The 17,299-nt window shown below is 37.6% G+C and overlaps 1 protein-coding gene and 1 long non-coding RNA gene across 2 annotated transcripts in view; one reads left to right on the top strand and one right to left on the bottom strand.

Annotated features, from left to right (window-relative positions):
- LOC141363678 (uncharacterized) overlaps positions 1-17,299 on the bottom strand; it is a 416,667-nt gene that overhangs the window by 146,476 nt on the left and 252,892 nt on the right. The window lies entirely within an intron of this gene.
- The window catches only part of LOC129420278 (zinc transporter ZIP11), a 199,763-nt gene that overhangs the window by 27,897 nt on the left and 154,567 nt on the right, over positions 1-17,299 (top strand). The window contains exon 4 of the mRNA XM_073866580.1: positions 16,066-16,224. Within this exon, the coding sequence (XP_073722681.1) occupies positions 16,066-16,224 (159 nt within the window). The remainder of the gene's footprint in view (positions 1-16,065; positions 16,225-17,299) is intronic.

Here is a 17,299-nt window from a genome sequence, read left to right as displayed (position 1 = left end):
ATTGAATGGTTGAAAAAATACTGGGGTTCTGTGGTTTGTGCTACTGCCATTTGGCTGTGAAATTTGATCAGATTATAGTTTTTGACAGGATTTATCTGCCTCTGTGGAGAAAAGGAGAGAAGTGGTCCTGAGATGCCTGATTGAGTACATGGGGGAGAGACAGGAAGACCTCGTCAGTGTCTACCATGTATGTATTGGGCTTAAAGATACTTGTCTTTTTTATGTCTGTCCCACTGAGCACAGTTTCTTTGTCACAAATGTTGTATGTTGAAGAGATGTCCACTGAGGAGCCGGAATGAAAGATATGATGTCTTTTTTATGTGTTCTGTAAGTCATTATAGACGTTCATGGGAGCTCCATAAAATGTTAAAAACTAGTTCAGATGTGGACATCATTTAATGTCTCATTTAGACAGTTTATACTGTTTCTGGACAAAATAAACACTTTCAGGATGTCTTAAATTAAAACTCAGGTTTATTTCAACGTAATTTCCATTTGTAATCGCAAAGTAGCTCCCAGACACTGTGTCTGTCCATCTTAGCATCTGTGTAAATCACACATCTTTAGATCGTGAAAGATATCGGATTTGAACCAGGGACCTTCAGCTGCCTGCCATAAGCTGGAGACGAAGATACAGCTACTTTGACTATTTCTGTCAGACATCTACAGAAGTTCTAATTGAGAATTAATTTAGGTTTAGATCTTGATATCTATGTTTCATTTGAAGTCACCGTTGTAGTGGTCAGTGTTTGCTTTAGTTGACCTCTTGATCTTTGTACGTCTTGTATTATTTTTTCTTTTGCTTCTGTGTGTTTTTAAAACACAATTAGTATGGCAAACAATGCCCAGGTAAAGTGAGAACAGGTGTTTTCAGGTCCTTGTTGATGAAATCAGCCCAAAACAAGCATCTAATGTTGTGTTTTTAATTTTACTGTTAATAGTTTGCATTTATAGCCACCAGCCTTGTGAAATTGTAGTATCGACACCAGTAACATAATTATGATCATGTATTCTGAAGGTGTATATAAAGCATGTGCACACGATGTTTTGAGCGAGTGTATCATGTAGTCACACACAGACATAAAGATTTTGCATCTGAATCACAACAATGGTGACAAATAAAAATCAAAAAAGCTTGGTAATCACAAATGAGTTTTATATTATAAGTTACCCATCATGCATTGGATCATGAAGCTTTAATTTATTTTTTCTTTATCGTCACCATGGTTATGATTCATATGCAAAGTCTTAATGTCTGTGTGTGACTTCATAATTCACTCGCGCAAAACATTGTGTGCACATGCTTTTTATTCACCATCAGGATATGTGATCATTTTTATGTTATTGATGCCGATTCTACAGTTTCAAAAGGCTGGTGGCTTTAAATGTCAACTATAAACATTACATTTAAAAACGTAACATTAGACTTGTTTGTGATTTTGTTATCAACAAAAACCTGAAAACCTGATCTCACTTGATCTTAGGATTCTTTGCCATAGCAACTGTTTGTCAACCACACAATTACAGCAGTCAAAGAAAAGTTAATACAAGACAACCAAGGACCAATAGCCCAACTAGAGCAAACACTAACTACTATAATGGTGACTTCAAAAGAAACACATATCAACATCTAAACCTTTATTAATTCTCAATAAGATCTTCTGTAGACATCAGAAAGAAAGTCAAATTATTTGAATTGTATGTCTTCTAAGGGCAGGCAGCTTAACAATCCAAATATGTGTGAAATACAGATGTTATGCTGTCTAAAGGTGTGAGTGAAGTTTTTTTTCATGATTTTTGGACAAACGAAATGGAAACTACATTGGAATAAATATGAGTTTTAATTTACTGCATCCTGAGTGTTTATTTGGTCCAGAAAAATAATACATTGTCTAAATGAGTCTTTAAATGATGTTGAAAATATGTTCACATTGTCCACATCTGAACTAGTTTTTAAACTTATATGGAGGTTCCATAAACATTCATTACAGAACACGTCAAAATAAGACATTATAAAAATGTTCATTCTGGCTCCGCAGTGGACAAGTTTGTGACAAAGACGTTGAAGTTAGTGGTTGTGTTAATATTTTTATCATATGGAGTAATTACGTTTGCTCTTGAAAGATATTTAAACTTTGTAGCTTAAACCCTAATGTGATGGTCAATCAGGGACAGGCAAGGACAATTGCATTGTTTTATTGTAATCCATCCTTTAAACCAGAATAATACAACACTCAGGCTACAGTAGATCATGATAGTTTAGTACCCACACTCTATGGCATTGTCATGGTAGACTTTGCCCTGGTCACATACTCTAGTCACAGTAGCCATCTAGTATCCTACACATTTAGTAACAAAAGTAAAATTTTGACTATGTCTTATGTCTTCTACCTGTCTGCTACATTCATCTCATTACCTGTTTGTCTGACCAAACTCTTGATTCTTTTTTGTCTCCACCAATAGAATCGTGCTGAAACAGAGGTGCACGCTGAGCTTTGCAGTTCCCCAATGATCATTTACATGTGCCATCATCCCGACACAACTGGTATTATCATCGAAGGACAGCCCGTGGTCAGAGGTTTGCCAAACCTGTCAAAAGCATGCTGCCTCCTGTTTGGACTTGCCTATGCTGTCGACCTCAAGTATCCATCAAAACTGGTGTATGGTTTTGAGATATATCAGAGGCTTTTTGTTGGATTGGACCCCATGCGTCCTAAGCCATCATCCAAGTACGGAAATCTCCTCAACAAGTTGTCTTAGATGATTTCTCAATGGAATCTGGCTGACTTTTTTTCGCTGACTTTTTGGGACTTGGGCTTGTTCACCGTGTCCCCCAGAGTTGGATGGGTCCATTCATGCCCTTCTCATCTCCATGCGTGCCGTGGCTCTGTCTGGCGCACTCACCGCTGGCCTGGCTTGGCACAGGGATCGGAGGTGGACCGCTCCAGCTGGCATACTGATCTTGCCAACACATACCAACATTGGCGTTATTTTGTCACTTATTGAGATCAGTATGCTAGCTGGAGCGGTTTGCCTCCGATCTTTGTGCTGGGCTGGGCTGGCGGTGGATGTGTCGGACGGCGTTGCGGCGCGCATGGAGATGGGAGGGGTGTGAATGGACTTGTCTGGCTCTGGGGGATGCGGTGAATGAGCTAAAGTCCCAAAAAGTTGCCGTGTTCCTTTAAGACTCCTTGAAGAAGTTGCTGAAGGTAATATGTGTTCATTGTTCATTGTCTTAATTAATGTGGACTTTGGACTGTGTTCTGTGCCAATCATTACCTCACGAGGTATAAGTGTCTTTAAATAAATGTTATTGTCTTCAATCCATCTTCTCATCTTTTTTCTTCTTCAATTGAATATGTAATTGTTATTGACAAATTCTGTTTATGTAAAGTTAATCACTGTAGTTTTTAGAATGTAACATTTAGATTGCTGAGGTAATAGCTAGGACACAATTAAAATGTTTATTCACATATGAATAGGTTTATTTTACTAAAAAAAAAAAGTTCATAAAACCTAATTAAAATGAGTACAGGTTAATTGTAGCAACCCATAAATGCATTACCTGTACCAAAAAAAGTAGGTTTATCTAACAGAGTAATACTTGTACAATTAGTTGACTCAAATCAATTTTAATGCATTCATATTAAGTAATGTTAGTGTGTTCAAAATACATATAAAAGGTTGGAAGTTGACTCAACCTAAATCTTCCCATGCAGCCACTTGCCTCACTTTTAATAAGTTGGATCTAGGTATTACTTTTTACAGTGCACCAGATCTCAATCCAATGCGGGAATGGGACAGTCGGTGTGGGGAGAAGTCGGTTTTAACTTCTGAATTATTTATAAGATGTAAACAAATTGGTGACTTTTACCACATTAATACTTTTGTAAACAAATTCCGATTCTCTTGTTTCCATTACATCACTGAGATGTTTTCTTAGTGCATTTTCACATCCTGTTGGGATAACATAGATCATCAGATTATAAACAAACATGTAGTCTGTCTGAATGCAAACACTATTTAAAGCAAAATGTTGTACTCATAATATAAGTATTTTTACTTAACAGGTCTCAGATTGTTTATTTTTACGGGTCTCAGATTGTTTCCCTAGAAAAAGTCATAGCTCCATAAAGATTTTTAATGTGAAGCAAATGATCTATTGAAAATGCAACTTAAATTTGGAAAACTTATTTGTTAACTCAAAGGTACACACAGTATGTACCTAAATTATACATAATGGATGTATTAAAGGTGCAGTGTGTAATTTTTAGAAGGATCTCTTGACAGAAATGCTAAATAATATACAAAAGTACATTATCAGGGGTGTATAAAGACCTTTCATAATGAACCCTTATGTGTTTATTACCTTAGAACGAGGCCTATTTTATCTACATACACTGAGGGTCCCCTTACATGGAGGTCGCCATTTTGTGCTGCCATTTTTTTTACAGAAGCCCTTAATGGACAATTTTTTTACTAAGTTGTCTCCGACGATGACCTGTTTGTCCGGTGGCGGCTACCGTAGCTTCTCTATGTGTTTCAAAAGTGAGGGGTGAGCCGTGGACTAAAGGGCGATTTATAGTCGTGCGTAGGTTCTACGCCGTAGCTACGGCGTAGGCTATCCGTAGCCTGTGCGTAGCCTGATGCGCACCTCACAAAAATTTTAACAGCGCGTCAGATCTACGCGGACCGCAAGCGCTGTGATTGGTCCACCAGAACCCCTCCCGTCAGGTAAAAAAGACTGCGTCATAGGTATTTCCGTTTGTGACGGTGAAAACAAAGATGAGCCAAGTTGAGGAGTGATTTAACTCAAACTGCATCAAAAGTCGCTGTTTATTTACTTCCATCATTGCTGGTCTTCTCAAATTATAAACAACAAGTTGCTGTTTCTTCTTCGTTTGTGGGTTAACTTGCTAAGCTTCTTCTTCTTTCATGTTTGTGCTGCTACTGTGGTTACACGCATGGATACTGCCTACCAGCGGTCGTGCGTGTGTTTGCAAGTCGACGCGGACGACGACGCAAAAGTATAAATGAAAACAGACGCGGAACCTACGCCGTCGCTGCTACGCCGTAGGACCTACGCACGACTATAACGAGCCCTTAAGCCGTTGGTTACAATTCGCAACCTCACCACTAGATGCTGCTAAAATTTACACACTGCACCTTTAACTTTCACAACGCTTCTGCTACAGTACACAAAGTTGAACTAGATCAAGACTTGAAACTAAGACATGCACTAAGGTTATTTTTTATATATCTCAAGGCTTTACATTGTTTCTTCATTCGTTAGATTGCCTATGACTTCTTCAGTTATGCTATTAGTGAATCAATGGGCTCGGAGCTCCCAGTACAATCACAGTGTCAGTAATGAGCTATTACCTGAGCATGTGTCTGGACAATCCAGTAAGGAACTTATTAGGCCTTTTTTTATAGTCAAACCATTTCTTCTTTAGAGAGAAGGTGCCAAAGAAAATGAAGTAATTGCCCCCTTCCCAAAAGAAAATAAATAGCACGCCTCTTACAGGTGTCAAAAGCTCACCGCATAATCGACCTGGAATTCACAGCTAAGACCAGATCATTATTTCATACAAGAGAATAGATTGTCATTATAAGAGGCCTTTGTTAAATTGTAATAACAGCTTTTCTCTGTAAGATAAGAGGTGTCAAGCGGGGCATCAGGAAATTTAGGCTTTAAAAATAATAACAATAAATTACAAACCGCTAAACTGCAGCTAAGGAAATGATGCTGTAAGTGATGAAGATTTCTGATAGCTTTTTACTAGGTTGTTCAAAACGAGTTCACCCTTAAATTATTTACCCGTCGTTTCAAACCTATTTATTTGTGCATTCCCGCAACCATTCCCTAGATCTGGGAATGTTTAGACTTCACAAGCAAGTGCTGCTGTGGCATTGGAGTGTATGAAGACGCTAAAAGGAGATTGTGGTCAAAACAAAAGCATGAAACTGCAAACAATTTTAAGATCCCTGGCCCTAACAGAAAAAACACAATGCCAATGTTGTTTTAGCTGACCTGGACTCCCTGCTGCTGCCTAACAATGTTGTTAAAGCGTACCTGTATGTGTAGTTAAGGGTGTCAATTGATTTGACCAAAACTTGAAAAGCTCCTTACTGTTCATGAAATTGGGCATTGCTTGTGTTTATTTTACTTGTGTCTAATAGAGCATTTTTAACACTTTGCCGTCTTAAAATATGGCTTTGAATGCTTTGAAGACTCACACGTTTGTAGTTTGTACAATTCAGTATACGGTATGTGAATGTTTTATCAATGACGTTAATTACTAAACAGAATGAAACGCATTAACTTCTTAAGAGGCAATTCTTCGCTTGCCGTTCTACAGATCTGTGTACTAGTATTATTTAATGTCATGAAGAGAATGAAATGCATTTGTCAACAACAATATCCCATAGACTGTAAAAAAAATGGACGACAGCCGTTCGCTCTCTTCCATTGGTGAAAAGTGAACCCGTCAGTGTCCTGATATGTCGCTGATATCTAGGGTCTTGAGTCTGCTCAGTAGCGTTTTCATGGCTTGTGCGGCACGCTTGCAATATCCTCACTGTGTTTTCGTCTTTTAATTACTGTCATCCCTAAGCAACATTAAACTTAGTTTTACACCACACATAAGCTGTGTCCCAATTCAAGGGCTGCAACCTTATAAGCATGAGACCTTAAAAGTAGGGATGCACCGAATCCAGATTTTTTGGGTTCGGCCGAATACCGAATCCACTGTTTAAGATTCGGCCGAAACCGAATACCGAATCCTATCGCATCCTTATTCCATTAACACATTAAAACACATTAATGAAGTAAACAACATCCACAGCAGTGTATTTTTCATTTTGTTTGATTTTAACTGTAAAAAAAGAATAGGCGACATTATGCCAGGATGACCAGTGGGAAAACTATTTTGACAATTATCATAAGCCTATGCATAATGAAAGCGATGCGGTGTGATGCGCTAGTTTTTTCCATGTGCGTCCACGAAATGTGAACCACCCCTAAGGCTCACCGAAAAAAATTATTATCTCCACGTCAGCACCCGATGTGTGTAATCAACGGCCACGTGACGTCAACCAGCGTAGCGCAAGTCTAGGGTTCGGTTCGGTGGAAAAAAAATCGAAGATTCGCCAGAACCCCGTCAAAAAGCCCAGTATTCGGCCGAATCCGAGTCCTGGATTCGGTGCATCCCTACTTAAAAGGTGAGCACTCGGTCTTTCAAGGTGGAAGCCTCTGAAGTTTGTGAAGAGAACTGAAATGAGACGGTCTAACCTTTGGAGGACCCATTATTAGCGTCACCTGCTGCACGCGCCCATCGCGCCTGTCAGCAGGACACAGCGGAGACGTTTCTGATTATTAAAATAAATATGAAATCAGAAAAATATTAATATATTTTAGAATATATAACACATTGATTAAACTATTCAATAGTATATCAAATTCATCAACCTTAGCAATATACGCAACATAAAAAGAATGATATTAACACAAAACATAACTTATAATACTAAAACAGTGACAAGAATTTTTTTTCTGATATTTATTTAATAAAGGTTTTAATTGTTTATTTTAGAATATCCAGCCATTATATGCAGCCGTTGCAGACGCGCAATGACTCTTGGGATATCCTCGGCGGTTAATGATCCATTCCTTCTATCCTTAACAGCGCGGAGAAATGAGGACGCATTTTGAGGCTTCATTCTAAACATCATTTGAATTGGGACGGCCTTACTGGCTTACCTGACTCTTATTACTTATTACTCATCTGACTCCAAAGATAAAGTTAATATAAATCAGATTAATAATTACTTTTAACAGTTGCAGAATGTAGTTGGATGTTTGGTTAATCTGTTTAAGCTTTACTTGCTATTGCATCTGTTCATTCGGCTATATATCACTTTGGACTCATGGACCGGACGTTTATTAAGTAAGGAATAATTGACGACGGGCCATTGAATTATAAGAAAATAATGCACACCAAGGTGGTAATGCGGCATGACGCGAACACCGCAGGTGTGCATTATTTTCAAATAATTCAAAGGACCGGAGTCAATTATTCCGCTTATACCACGGTTACCACAAACATTGCTCTGGTGCCTATTTTTAAGACATTTGAAAAATTAGGTGTGCGGTTTACAGAAAAATAATCAACACCCATAGAACATTTCTCAGCCAATCAGAATGCAGCATTCAACAGACCCGTGGTATAATATTTAATAATCATGCAGGCCCACGATCACAATCGAACCAGGCTTGGTCACTGCTAGAGGTTGGACCAAGCTCAGATGGCTGCCTTATGCGTGCTCATCTCTGAACATACTTTATTTAGTCCCCATAGAGGTGCAACTTAATTATTACAATAGTTATTTCTAACCAGAGGTTCTCGACCACTATCATAAAACAAAAACTGACTGTCTTCTCCAATGATAACTTTGTATAATCGTGTCATAATTTAATATGCAACTTAGATTAATATTGCAATAACCAGAGGTTGAGGCTCATCTGATTTAGAGTGGTCAGACAACATTTATGTTACTCTAAACAGGAAATACACTGTTAGCCTCCACGCATCTAATTTAAATTAAACTAACGCCAAGTGCTAGTCAGATCTCCAAAATCCTCCACTGATATACCACTATGCCATCTAGATTGGGATTTTAGTTCGGTACTAGCCTGATTTCAGTCATTGCGGTAACAAGTAGGGTTGTGCCGATGGACGATATCATCGTCCATCGTGATGGCTGACCTACATTACGATGTAGAGACACCATCGTGATGCCACGCCCCCGCCCCACTGCGAGTTGACAAACACACACACTCTCTTCTGAAGATTATACCTAAAATCTTTGCAGGAATTAAACTGTAATTTAAATTGAGAATATAACTAATGCATAAACTATTTTAAATGCTGTAGTCTATGACAGAGACGTGATGTGTGTTAATCTGTGAAAATACCCCGTCAGGCATTTGATCTTGACATTGTTAGAATCTTGTATTTTTTACATGTTTAACACTGTACATTTAATTTAAAATATTTAATTTTATACAAGAAAACAGCCCATATTACTAAATTATTAGAAGCATATTGTAGTGTTTTGGGAGATCGTGCTCATTGTTAAAGCTGTGGCACTGAAGCGGCAGTTTAAGAAATAGCCTAAACCCAGAATTCAGCGAACTTCAAATAACTTTTGTCTGCTTAATGAATACCTTTAAAGACAATTTTTCTTGGCCATAATTAGGGATGTTTGCAGTGACAGAATTTTCTAATATCAGCACGTAGATGGGCTTATAAATGTGCATGCAGACTTGCGCATTTTACTTTCACTTTTGAATTAGAGGCATCCGTTTAAATGCAGCGCTTGCGTACACTGTGCGTTAAATCGCGTATGAATCCTCTTGCAATGCGAGTGAAACAGCTGGTTTAATTAAGTGCTTAGGTCAGTGTCCAGTGCACATAGGTTCTGACAGTAATAAATAAAATCTGACCTGCTGCTCGTGATTTAACGCAAGTTTAGCTCCGTTGAATTCACACATTCAGTTTTTAGTTTCTGCTCTCTCTAACGAAACTAAATGATTTAATTACAAGAAAAAATCTAAACAACGATGGAAGACAGTGCCGCGGTGGGCAAGTGATTTAACCGGTGAGAGGCTGAAGCACCTGTGCTGAAGACCCGCTCTGACGGAGTACTGGTGGTACATGCACAGTTCACGTGCAACCTATTGGAAAGCTAGGACGAGTCATTAGTTGGGTTAGTAAAATAACGAAATTATAGCTTTAAAATAGAAGAAAAAAGACATATTTTAAAAAAGTGCTTAAAAGTGCACAACTCTTCCTATGTGAAATAAAGTAAAATAACAAATAATAACGAAAAATTTAAATAAACCCCTCCCCCGGCGATGTCATCGTCCATCGCGATGGTTTACCCTAACCATCGTCAACTGCCAATTTAGGGGACATCGCCCAACCCTAGTAACAAGGATACATTGTAATTTACTATTCATGTCAATAACTTTCGTAGCAACACAGAATAAATCCAAACACAATTTATTAGCCAGGTGGGAAGGTCACAATTCAAAGCCAATTCACAATCCAATTAAAACACACACACAAAAAAACAAATATAATCAGTAAGGAATAATTGACAACGGGCCATTGAATTAAATGAGAATAATGCATACCTGGCAAATGATGAAGATCTGGTTACAGATTTCACAAAGTAAAACAAAATACATGATGCTGTATCAAAGAATAATGCAAAGAACATTGTGTGAAAATATAACCTTGACGACTTTAATATTGACTGAGTAAGGTCATGTCAAAGATTGAAATCAATGTGAAATCAAACTTTGATGCAATCTTTTAGTTAAATACTAGGCTTCACACTTTTTCCAGCTTTATATAAAAAGTTGGCATCGCATAATAAATGGCTTAAACGCAGTACCTGACTGTCAGACACAACAAACTGATGTGAAAACAGTTACTTGTTTTTTTCATCATTTCTTTTACCTCTTGAGTTTCAGAGCACAGTCTCTCCAAGTGCCTAGTAAGTCATTGAAATATTTTAGTACTAAATAAGCGCTAATGCCGCTAGTGTAGCCTGCTGAAGTCAACTTGGCACTAATGGGTTTCTCTACTTATTAAAATGATTTACTCTAAGCCAAGAAATGCATATATATAAAAGGACATTTCTTGGAATGATGTTTTCTTTGAGAGCTTAATGTTTTAATTATACATTTACATTTATGCATTTGGCAGATGCTTTTATCCAGAGCGACTTATCACAAGCATTTTTTAAGGTTTTTATTTCTGTTTATCTGCACACAAATTGATTTCATCCTCTTCAGCCTTACTGCCAATTGGGCCTCAATCTGACCAGACTGATTGCAAATTGCATTTTTTATTACTCAAACTTTAAACATATTGACCAATGTTGTATTCATTCACTTTATGTTGAGTTTTTGTTTACTGCATATGTGCATAAATGTAGAAAATACAGTAATGGCATTGCTTACTGTTTTACTGAGACTGTCCTCCAAAAATAACAACTTCACAGTTCATTTGTGCAAGCAGTTTATTATGACAAACAGTTACGTTTTAGGGATAAGAGCCCTCTATCGGCCAGCAAGTTATTACAACCTGTGGTTACGTTTCAAGGTTGTTTGCCTTATGCATCAGATTAGATGGATTTAATTTTCTGCATTTGTAAAATTACAAATGGTTTCATAAACATGTATGATATTTTTAGATATTGAGGAGCATCTTACTCTACCCCTTCCCTAAACCCATCCACTTCTCAAAAACATAACAAACAAGTAAATGTGCAGTTATTGCATAAATTAAACAACAGTATAAAAGTATTACAATTAATGTTGCAAACCTTGCGAACTGAAGCCATACAAATACTTTATATGAAGAACTCACACGGTCAGATCTTCTTCAAACATAAACTGGACCATTAGAGCATGATGCACTACTTTTCCTACAATTGAAAATATGATCAAAATATCTTCTTTTGTGTTCATCAGAAAAATCCACACAGGTTTGGTCCTGTACAAAAAAGACATTCATGCAGGTTTAGAACAACATGATAATGAGAAAATGGTTATTCATTTTTGGGTGAACTATCCCTTTAAGTGCAGTACTAATTTTGTTAACTTATCTGTGTGTCATATTTAGGGGAAATGAACAAACGTCCTAAACAATCAAATGGGTTGGAGGATAGGTTGGTTTTATAATGAGTTCATCACCTCTATGAGATTTCATAATAGACATGAGCCTAGTCTTGTTCTGTATGCACAACATTTGACGACCCACTTTCGTTCCAGATTCACTGCTGAAAAATTCACAAAACATCTACAGTACAAAGCTTTACAACGTATTGTTAAAAGATTGACACCACTCGCATTCAGACACTAACAACTGACAAACATGCAGTGCATACATACAAAATTCAAATTGGATTTGAAAACCTGATAAGACTTTTGTGCACTCCGGAAACGTTTTCCACTGTTATAAGGCAGATGCTGAATTGTCTGCCTTTTGGGTTTTTGATATCATTACCAGGATGCCTAAAGGTCAAGTCTTTGATCATGGTTTTGTCAAGTGTCTTGGACCGTATAGAAAAAATGGCAACATTTAGTTTTGAGCATGCTGTTTTTGCTGAAGGCCATTCTACCCATACTTGAATTATTAATAACTGTACTGACATAAGCTGCTGTGAAAGCTTGGGGATATTGGCATACTAAGATAAAGAATGTTACAGAGGTTGGCATCAATAGTCAATGGTGGCACAAATGAGGGTCATTGGCATGATGCAACTGATAATGAGAGAGATTGATAATTAATCTAGCAAGTCCCTCGCATCACAAAATAGTTTTAGCACGTATTCTTCCTTATAGCTGCAGTCTTTTTGATTTAGTTTTGAGCTGTATTGCACCACAACCTGCTAATATCACTGCACTTACAGTTAATTTTCTTTTTATTTATTTTTTCTCAGAGCAATTTCATGTTATTATTATCATGTTGCATAGCGGTTACACTTTCCATTTCTTTGTGAAAATGGAAAGTGTAACCGCTATGCAACATGATAATAATAATCTTTACTGGCATATACTCGCCAGTAACAAACCTCTGATTTAGAATATAGTAGCAAACAGTTTGATAGTTTAAAGTATTCAAAATAAAATTCATGTTTTTTTTGCAACCTTTTATTCACATATGCCCCATTGCATTACAAAGACTGTGTTGCTTGTTGTCGTGAACAGCTTTATATCATGAAAATCTGTCTTTTCCATGTTTAAAGCCAGGGTGCACGATTTTTGAGAAACGCTTTGGAAAAGGGAGTTGGGCCGAGTACCAAAGCACACTTTTAGCCAATCAGCAGTAAGGGGCGTGTCTACTAACTAATGGTGTCACGATTTCAATGACATGATGACAGTCAATGACAGTCGATGCTCCCATGTCACGTCCGGTGTGCTTGCCAAGCGTAAAAAACACGTGTTGAGTGCTGCGAGTCAACCTCCTCTAACTTCGCTAGCTACATCCAGTTAAAATATAGCATAGCAGATGCAGGAGACCCAACGCGAGCTGGTCTTAAATGGGAAACAAAAAACAGCATAAGCCTCCCGCTGAACTCAATCAGAGCATGCACGCGTGCACAGCAGAGCGGCGTCTGTGCCAAGACTGGTCGTTTCTCTGAACTGAGATCTGTTTAAGTTTCACAACAACTTATTTCAGTTGCTTAAGAGTTATGAAAACAGCATTTAAACATGACTTATTGGGATATAGTCCCAGAATCGCATTTTTAAGGTGCAAAGTACTGACAGATTTTCATCTGACAAGAAGTTTCGTTTTATCAGGTATGTGCATGTACCATTTGTTTCCACTGGCAGTACGACTAACATGGCAGGGCATCTCTGGGTTCAAGGTCAGATATTATATTTCATAAAAGTGTACTCTAAAAATGGCATAGCAACCTGTTCTTTAAAAAAAAAAGAGAAAAAAATCGAGAATCGAATTGTTAAAATGTAATCGAATCGAGGATTTGGAGAATCGTAACACCCCTACTACACTGAAAAAAATATTAATTCAAATGTACTCAATTTTTTAAGGTAAGTGGTCGATATCAACCCATTTAAGCTACATTTAAACAAAACAAAAAAAATTGAAAAACAAAAAAAAAACTTTTGTTTAAATGTAGCTTAAATAAATCGATTGCAACCACTTACCTTAAGAAATTGAGTAAATTGAGTGAATCCTTTTTTCAGTGTACTAACCAGCTTTGTTGCCTGGGTTGCATATGTGTGGGGCGGGTCTATCAAAAGAAGGCCCAAAATCTATTTGGATAGGGGCGTGTTTGTTAGGGTGATTACAAATATCAACATTGGCTTTCAGAGATTGTGCACCCTGCCTTTAAAGGGGGGGGTTTAATGGTATTTCAAGCATTCTGACTTATTAATACAGTTATAGAGTTGTTTCCTCATGCTAAACGTAGGCAAAGTGTCAAAACAGCAGTTGGGCGTGTTTCAGAGTATTTCTGTGCCGAATGCACTTCGCCAGGGTTCGTACAAGTTTCGGCTAGTTTTTTTCGATTACAGTTCTAACTGACGTTTTAGGGGTTTTCGATACGTATCACTTCTTTATATGGGCTTCCGCCGGAAAACTTCCCCCGGAAAACCCCGCCCAGCCGTCAGTCAGCGGGAGACGCTAGAGCTTGCTAACAGCTTATCACGCCACTCAGCTTTGTTTAATTTCAAAAGTCAACAATGGCACAACAAGAAGTGTGTTTTTGGATGTAAGGAGAAGACATCCAGCCTTATGGAAACAATGGATATAGTTTATTATCCGGATTAGCAGCGGAGTTTTGCGTGTGTGTTTGATGCGCTGGATTTTCAGAACCGGGTCATGACGAGTTACACGTGGTAAGTAAGACTTCTGTCTTATGTTGGAAATAGGCGCGTGTATATTATATAAATGACACGAACATGTAGTGAATCATAAGTTAAAACAGTGTTGTATAGTGTTGCATGACTCGCTCCTCCTGCGGTAGTAACTCCTCCTTCTTCATTTTTTCGTACGTTATCGGAAAGATTCGGTAAAGCTAATCTTTCTTTTATAAATGTGATTAAACTAAAGACTCTTCAGAGATATAAAGGATGTCATACTACTCTATAGGTACTCCAGATTAACATCAGAAATGCAGAAACAGCGTGTGTTACGTGAGCTTTAAGTGCTATAATTGTGTCCCCAGTGCTTCTATCAACCTGGAAAATGTAATAAAGATCAACCCAGTAACTTAGTTTTGGTAAACCATTCTCTGCAAGCATGTGAAAAAATAGCTCATTGAAATTTGGCTCCCCTTGTGATGTCAGAAGGGGATAATGCCACCCCTTAAACTGCACTATCCAACCACAGCACTGCCATTTAGTACTAAGAGAAAGAGAAAGAAAATAATTGACAGCACAATTGAATTTCAATTTCAACAAAGCATCATTATTGTGATCAGTGTTTGGATTTCATCAGCTCATTTGCATTTTAAAGGACACACCCAAAACGACACATTTTTGCTATAATAAATGATCTGTATGATATTTTGAGCTAAAACTTCACATACGTACTCTAGGGACACCAAATACTTATTTGCCATCTTAAAAAAGTCTTGTTAAATGTCCCCTTTAAGGGAATGTTCACATTTCGCATCTAAAACTATGCAGAAAATCCTTCTGTCCAATGTGCTTTTCAATGCAGCATTCTGAAAGTTGAGGTATTTTCAACTGGCTGCGACACAGACCCACCTGGAAAAAAAGGGCATCACGACTATTGAGTCTATTTGAGCGTGACGGCCGCATGTCTACTAGGGCTGTGGCGATTAATCGCGTGTCCCATTAAAAATACCTGTCTTAAATCGATTCTGAATCGCAAGGCTGTGATTTTTTTGTTTCATGCACAGCTTGTGTGTGTACTACAGGTTTTGGTCAGTAGGAAGTCCTTATCAATCTAAAATAGTTATGAGTCGGAGTCGTTTATAATGTGAATTTAAAAAAGCAACACTCGTTAAACAAAGTCATTCAAAATTTTCTTTATTATCATGAAAATACCTGAAACAATTTGAATAACAGTGATATAAATATGTTCTTATAGACATTTCCTGGAATAGCGTTTGTAATGGTTCTTCTTCTGTGTCACAAATGGAGTTTCAGCAGGAGAGCACCCTCTGGCTTTTGGATGTGCCGGGATTTCACCGTAATTCATTAAAATTCATTCATTGAGAAAATCATATTTGCACAATTAATCGTCACAGCCCTAGCGTCTACATTCAAATAATGTATTTGCGCACGCAAAAGACGCAAAATGTGAACTTCCCCTAATTAAGCAGTTATGGAGAACCAAAACTAAAAATTAACACTGTATTTTTTTGCTGCCTGGCAAATGATGCCATAGTTTAATGCTGAAGATTATCTTAAACATGCAAAGGCTGAGAGTTAAAAAGTGAAATCTGACTAACTGCACTTAGCAATATCTCTTGCTCTTCTCTTGTCCTCAGGTCATGCTGGCGGCCTCGTACTGGTCCCTTCTGGCCCCTGCGATTGAGATGGCTGAAGAATCTGGAAAATACGGGGACTTTGCATTCTTCCCTGTTGCCGTTGGCTTTGGTCTTGGCGCTCTGTTTGTTTACCTTGCAGACGTAATGATGCCTGTTCTGGTGAGTTGTATTTGCAGACTGCCTCTCCAGTATAATCAATCCCGATATGTGTTAACAGGGACTGTTTACATTTAAAAGATGGCTTACCACTGCAACATTTTTACATTTTTAGCTTAGTCACAAAATGAATGGATATCTTCTCACAATTTATTAACATATGTGAGCGTATGTGAGGCACACACACACACTGGCAGTTACAAAGTCAGAGCATTTCTCACGTAATCAAGTCTTTTTGTTAAAATTGATATTAGCAATAAAACATTTCGATTTTTAGTCACTTGAATTTAATAACCGGCATTTGAAATGTTAGTTATCGTTGCACCCCATTGTGCCAGTGAAGAAAATAATCATGCTGCTTTGCGGTTCCACTTTCCATTTCCACAAAGTATTGCTCTGAGGAAAAAAATGCATCAAATAAAATGAAAATTGACTGTAAGTGCAGTGATATTAGCAGGTTGTGGTGCAATACAGCTCAAAACTAAATCAAAAAGACCGAGATATAAGGAAGAATTTGTGCCAAAACTATTTTGGGATGCAGGGACTTGCTAAAATAATTACTATTTCTCTCATTATCAGTCATACTTTAGTCTGGGACCAATTCTCTCTAACAACTAACTATTAACTATCACTTTTGTGATATCACTTATTTTTTTAATTAAAATCCAAATGTCTGTTTATAAATAGTTAGTAGGGTAGCTGTTAAGTTTAGGTAGGGGTAGAATTAGGGGGAGGATATGGACATGCAGAATAAGGCATTATGGGGTGTACACACCAAACGTGAATTCAATGACTTGCACAATTAGAAGTCAATGCAAAGACACGAATAGACGTGAACTTGCACGGCGCGAATAACGCAAATTGGTCGGTCCGAATGCTGCGGAAATGCACGCTTTTTGCCTCAAACGCATCTTTACAAAAATGAAAATATTCAACCCAAGCTAAAAAAAATTGTGACACAAAGTTAAATCCACGATAAATCTAGAGCAAGGAACACAATGCTTCATGTTTGGTGTATATGCAGCATAAAATGATAGTTTTTACCTAAATATGATACCCAGAAATAAAAATACTGTCA

Source organism: Misgurnus anguillicaudatus, chromosome 4 (assembly GCF_027580225.2).
Source record: "Misgurnus anguillicaudatus chromosome 4, ASM2758022v2, whole genome shotgun sequence".
Taxonomy (NCBI): Eukaryota; Metazoa; Chordata; class Actinopteri; order Cypriniformes; family Cobitidae; genus Misgurnus; species Misgurnus anguillicaudatus.
This window is presented reverse-complemented; position numbering and strand designations above follow the sequence as displayed.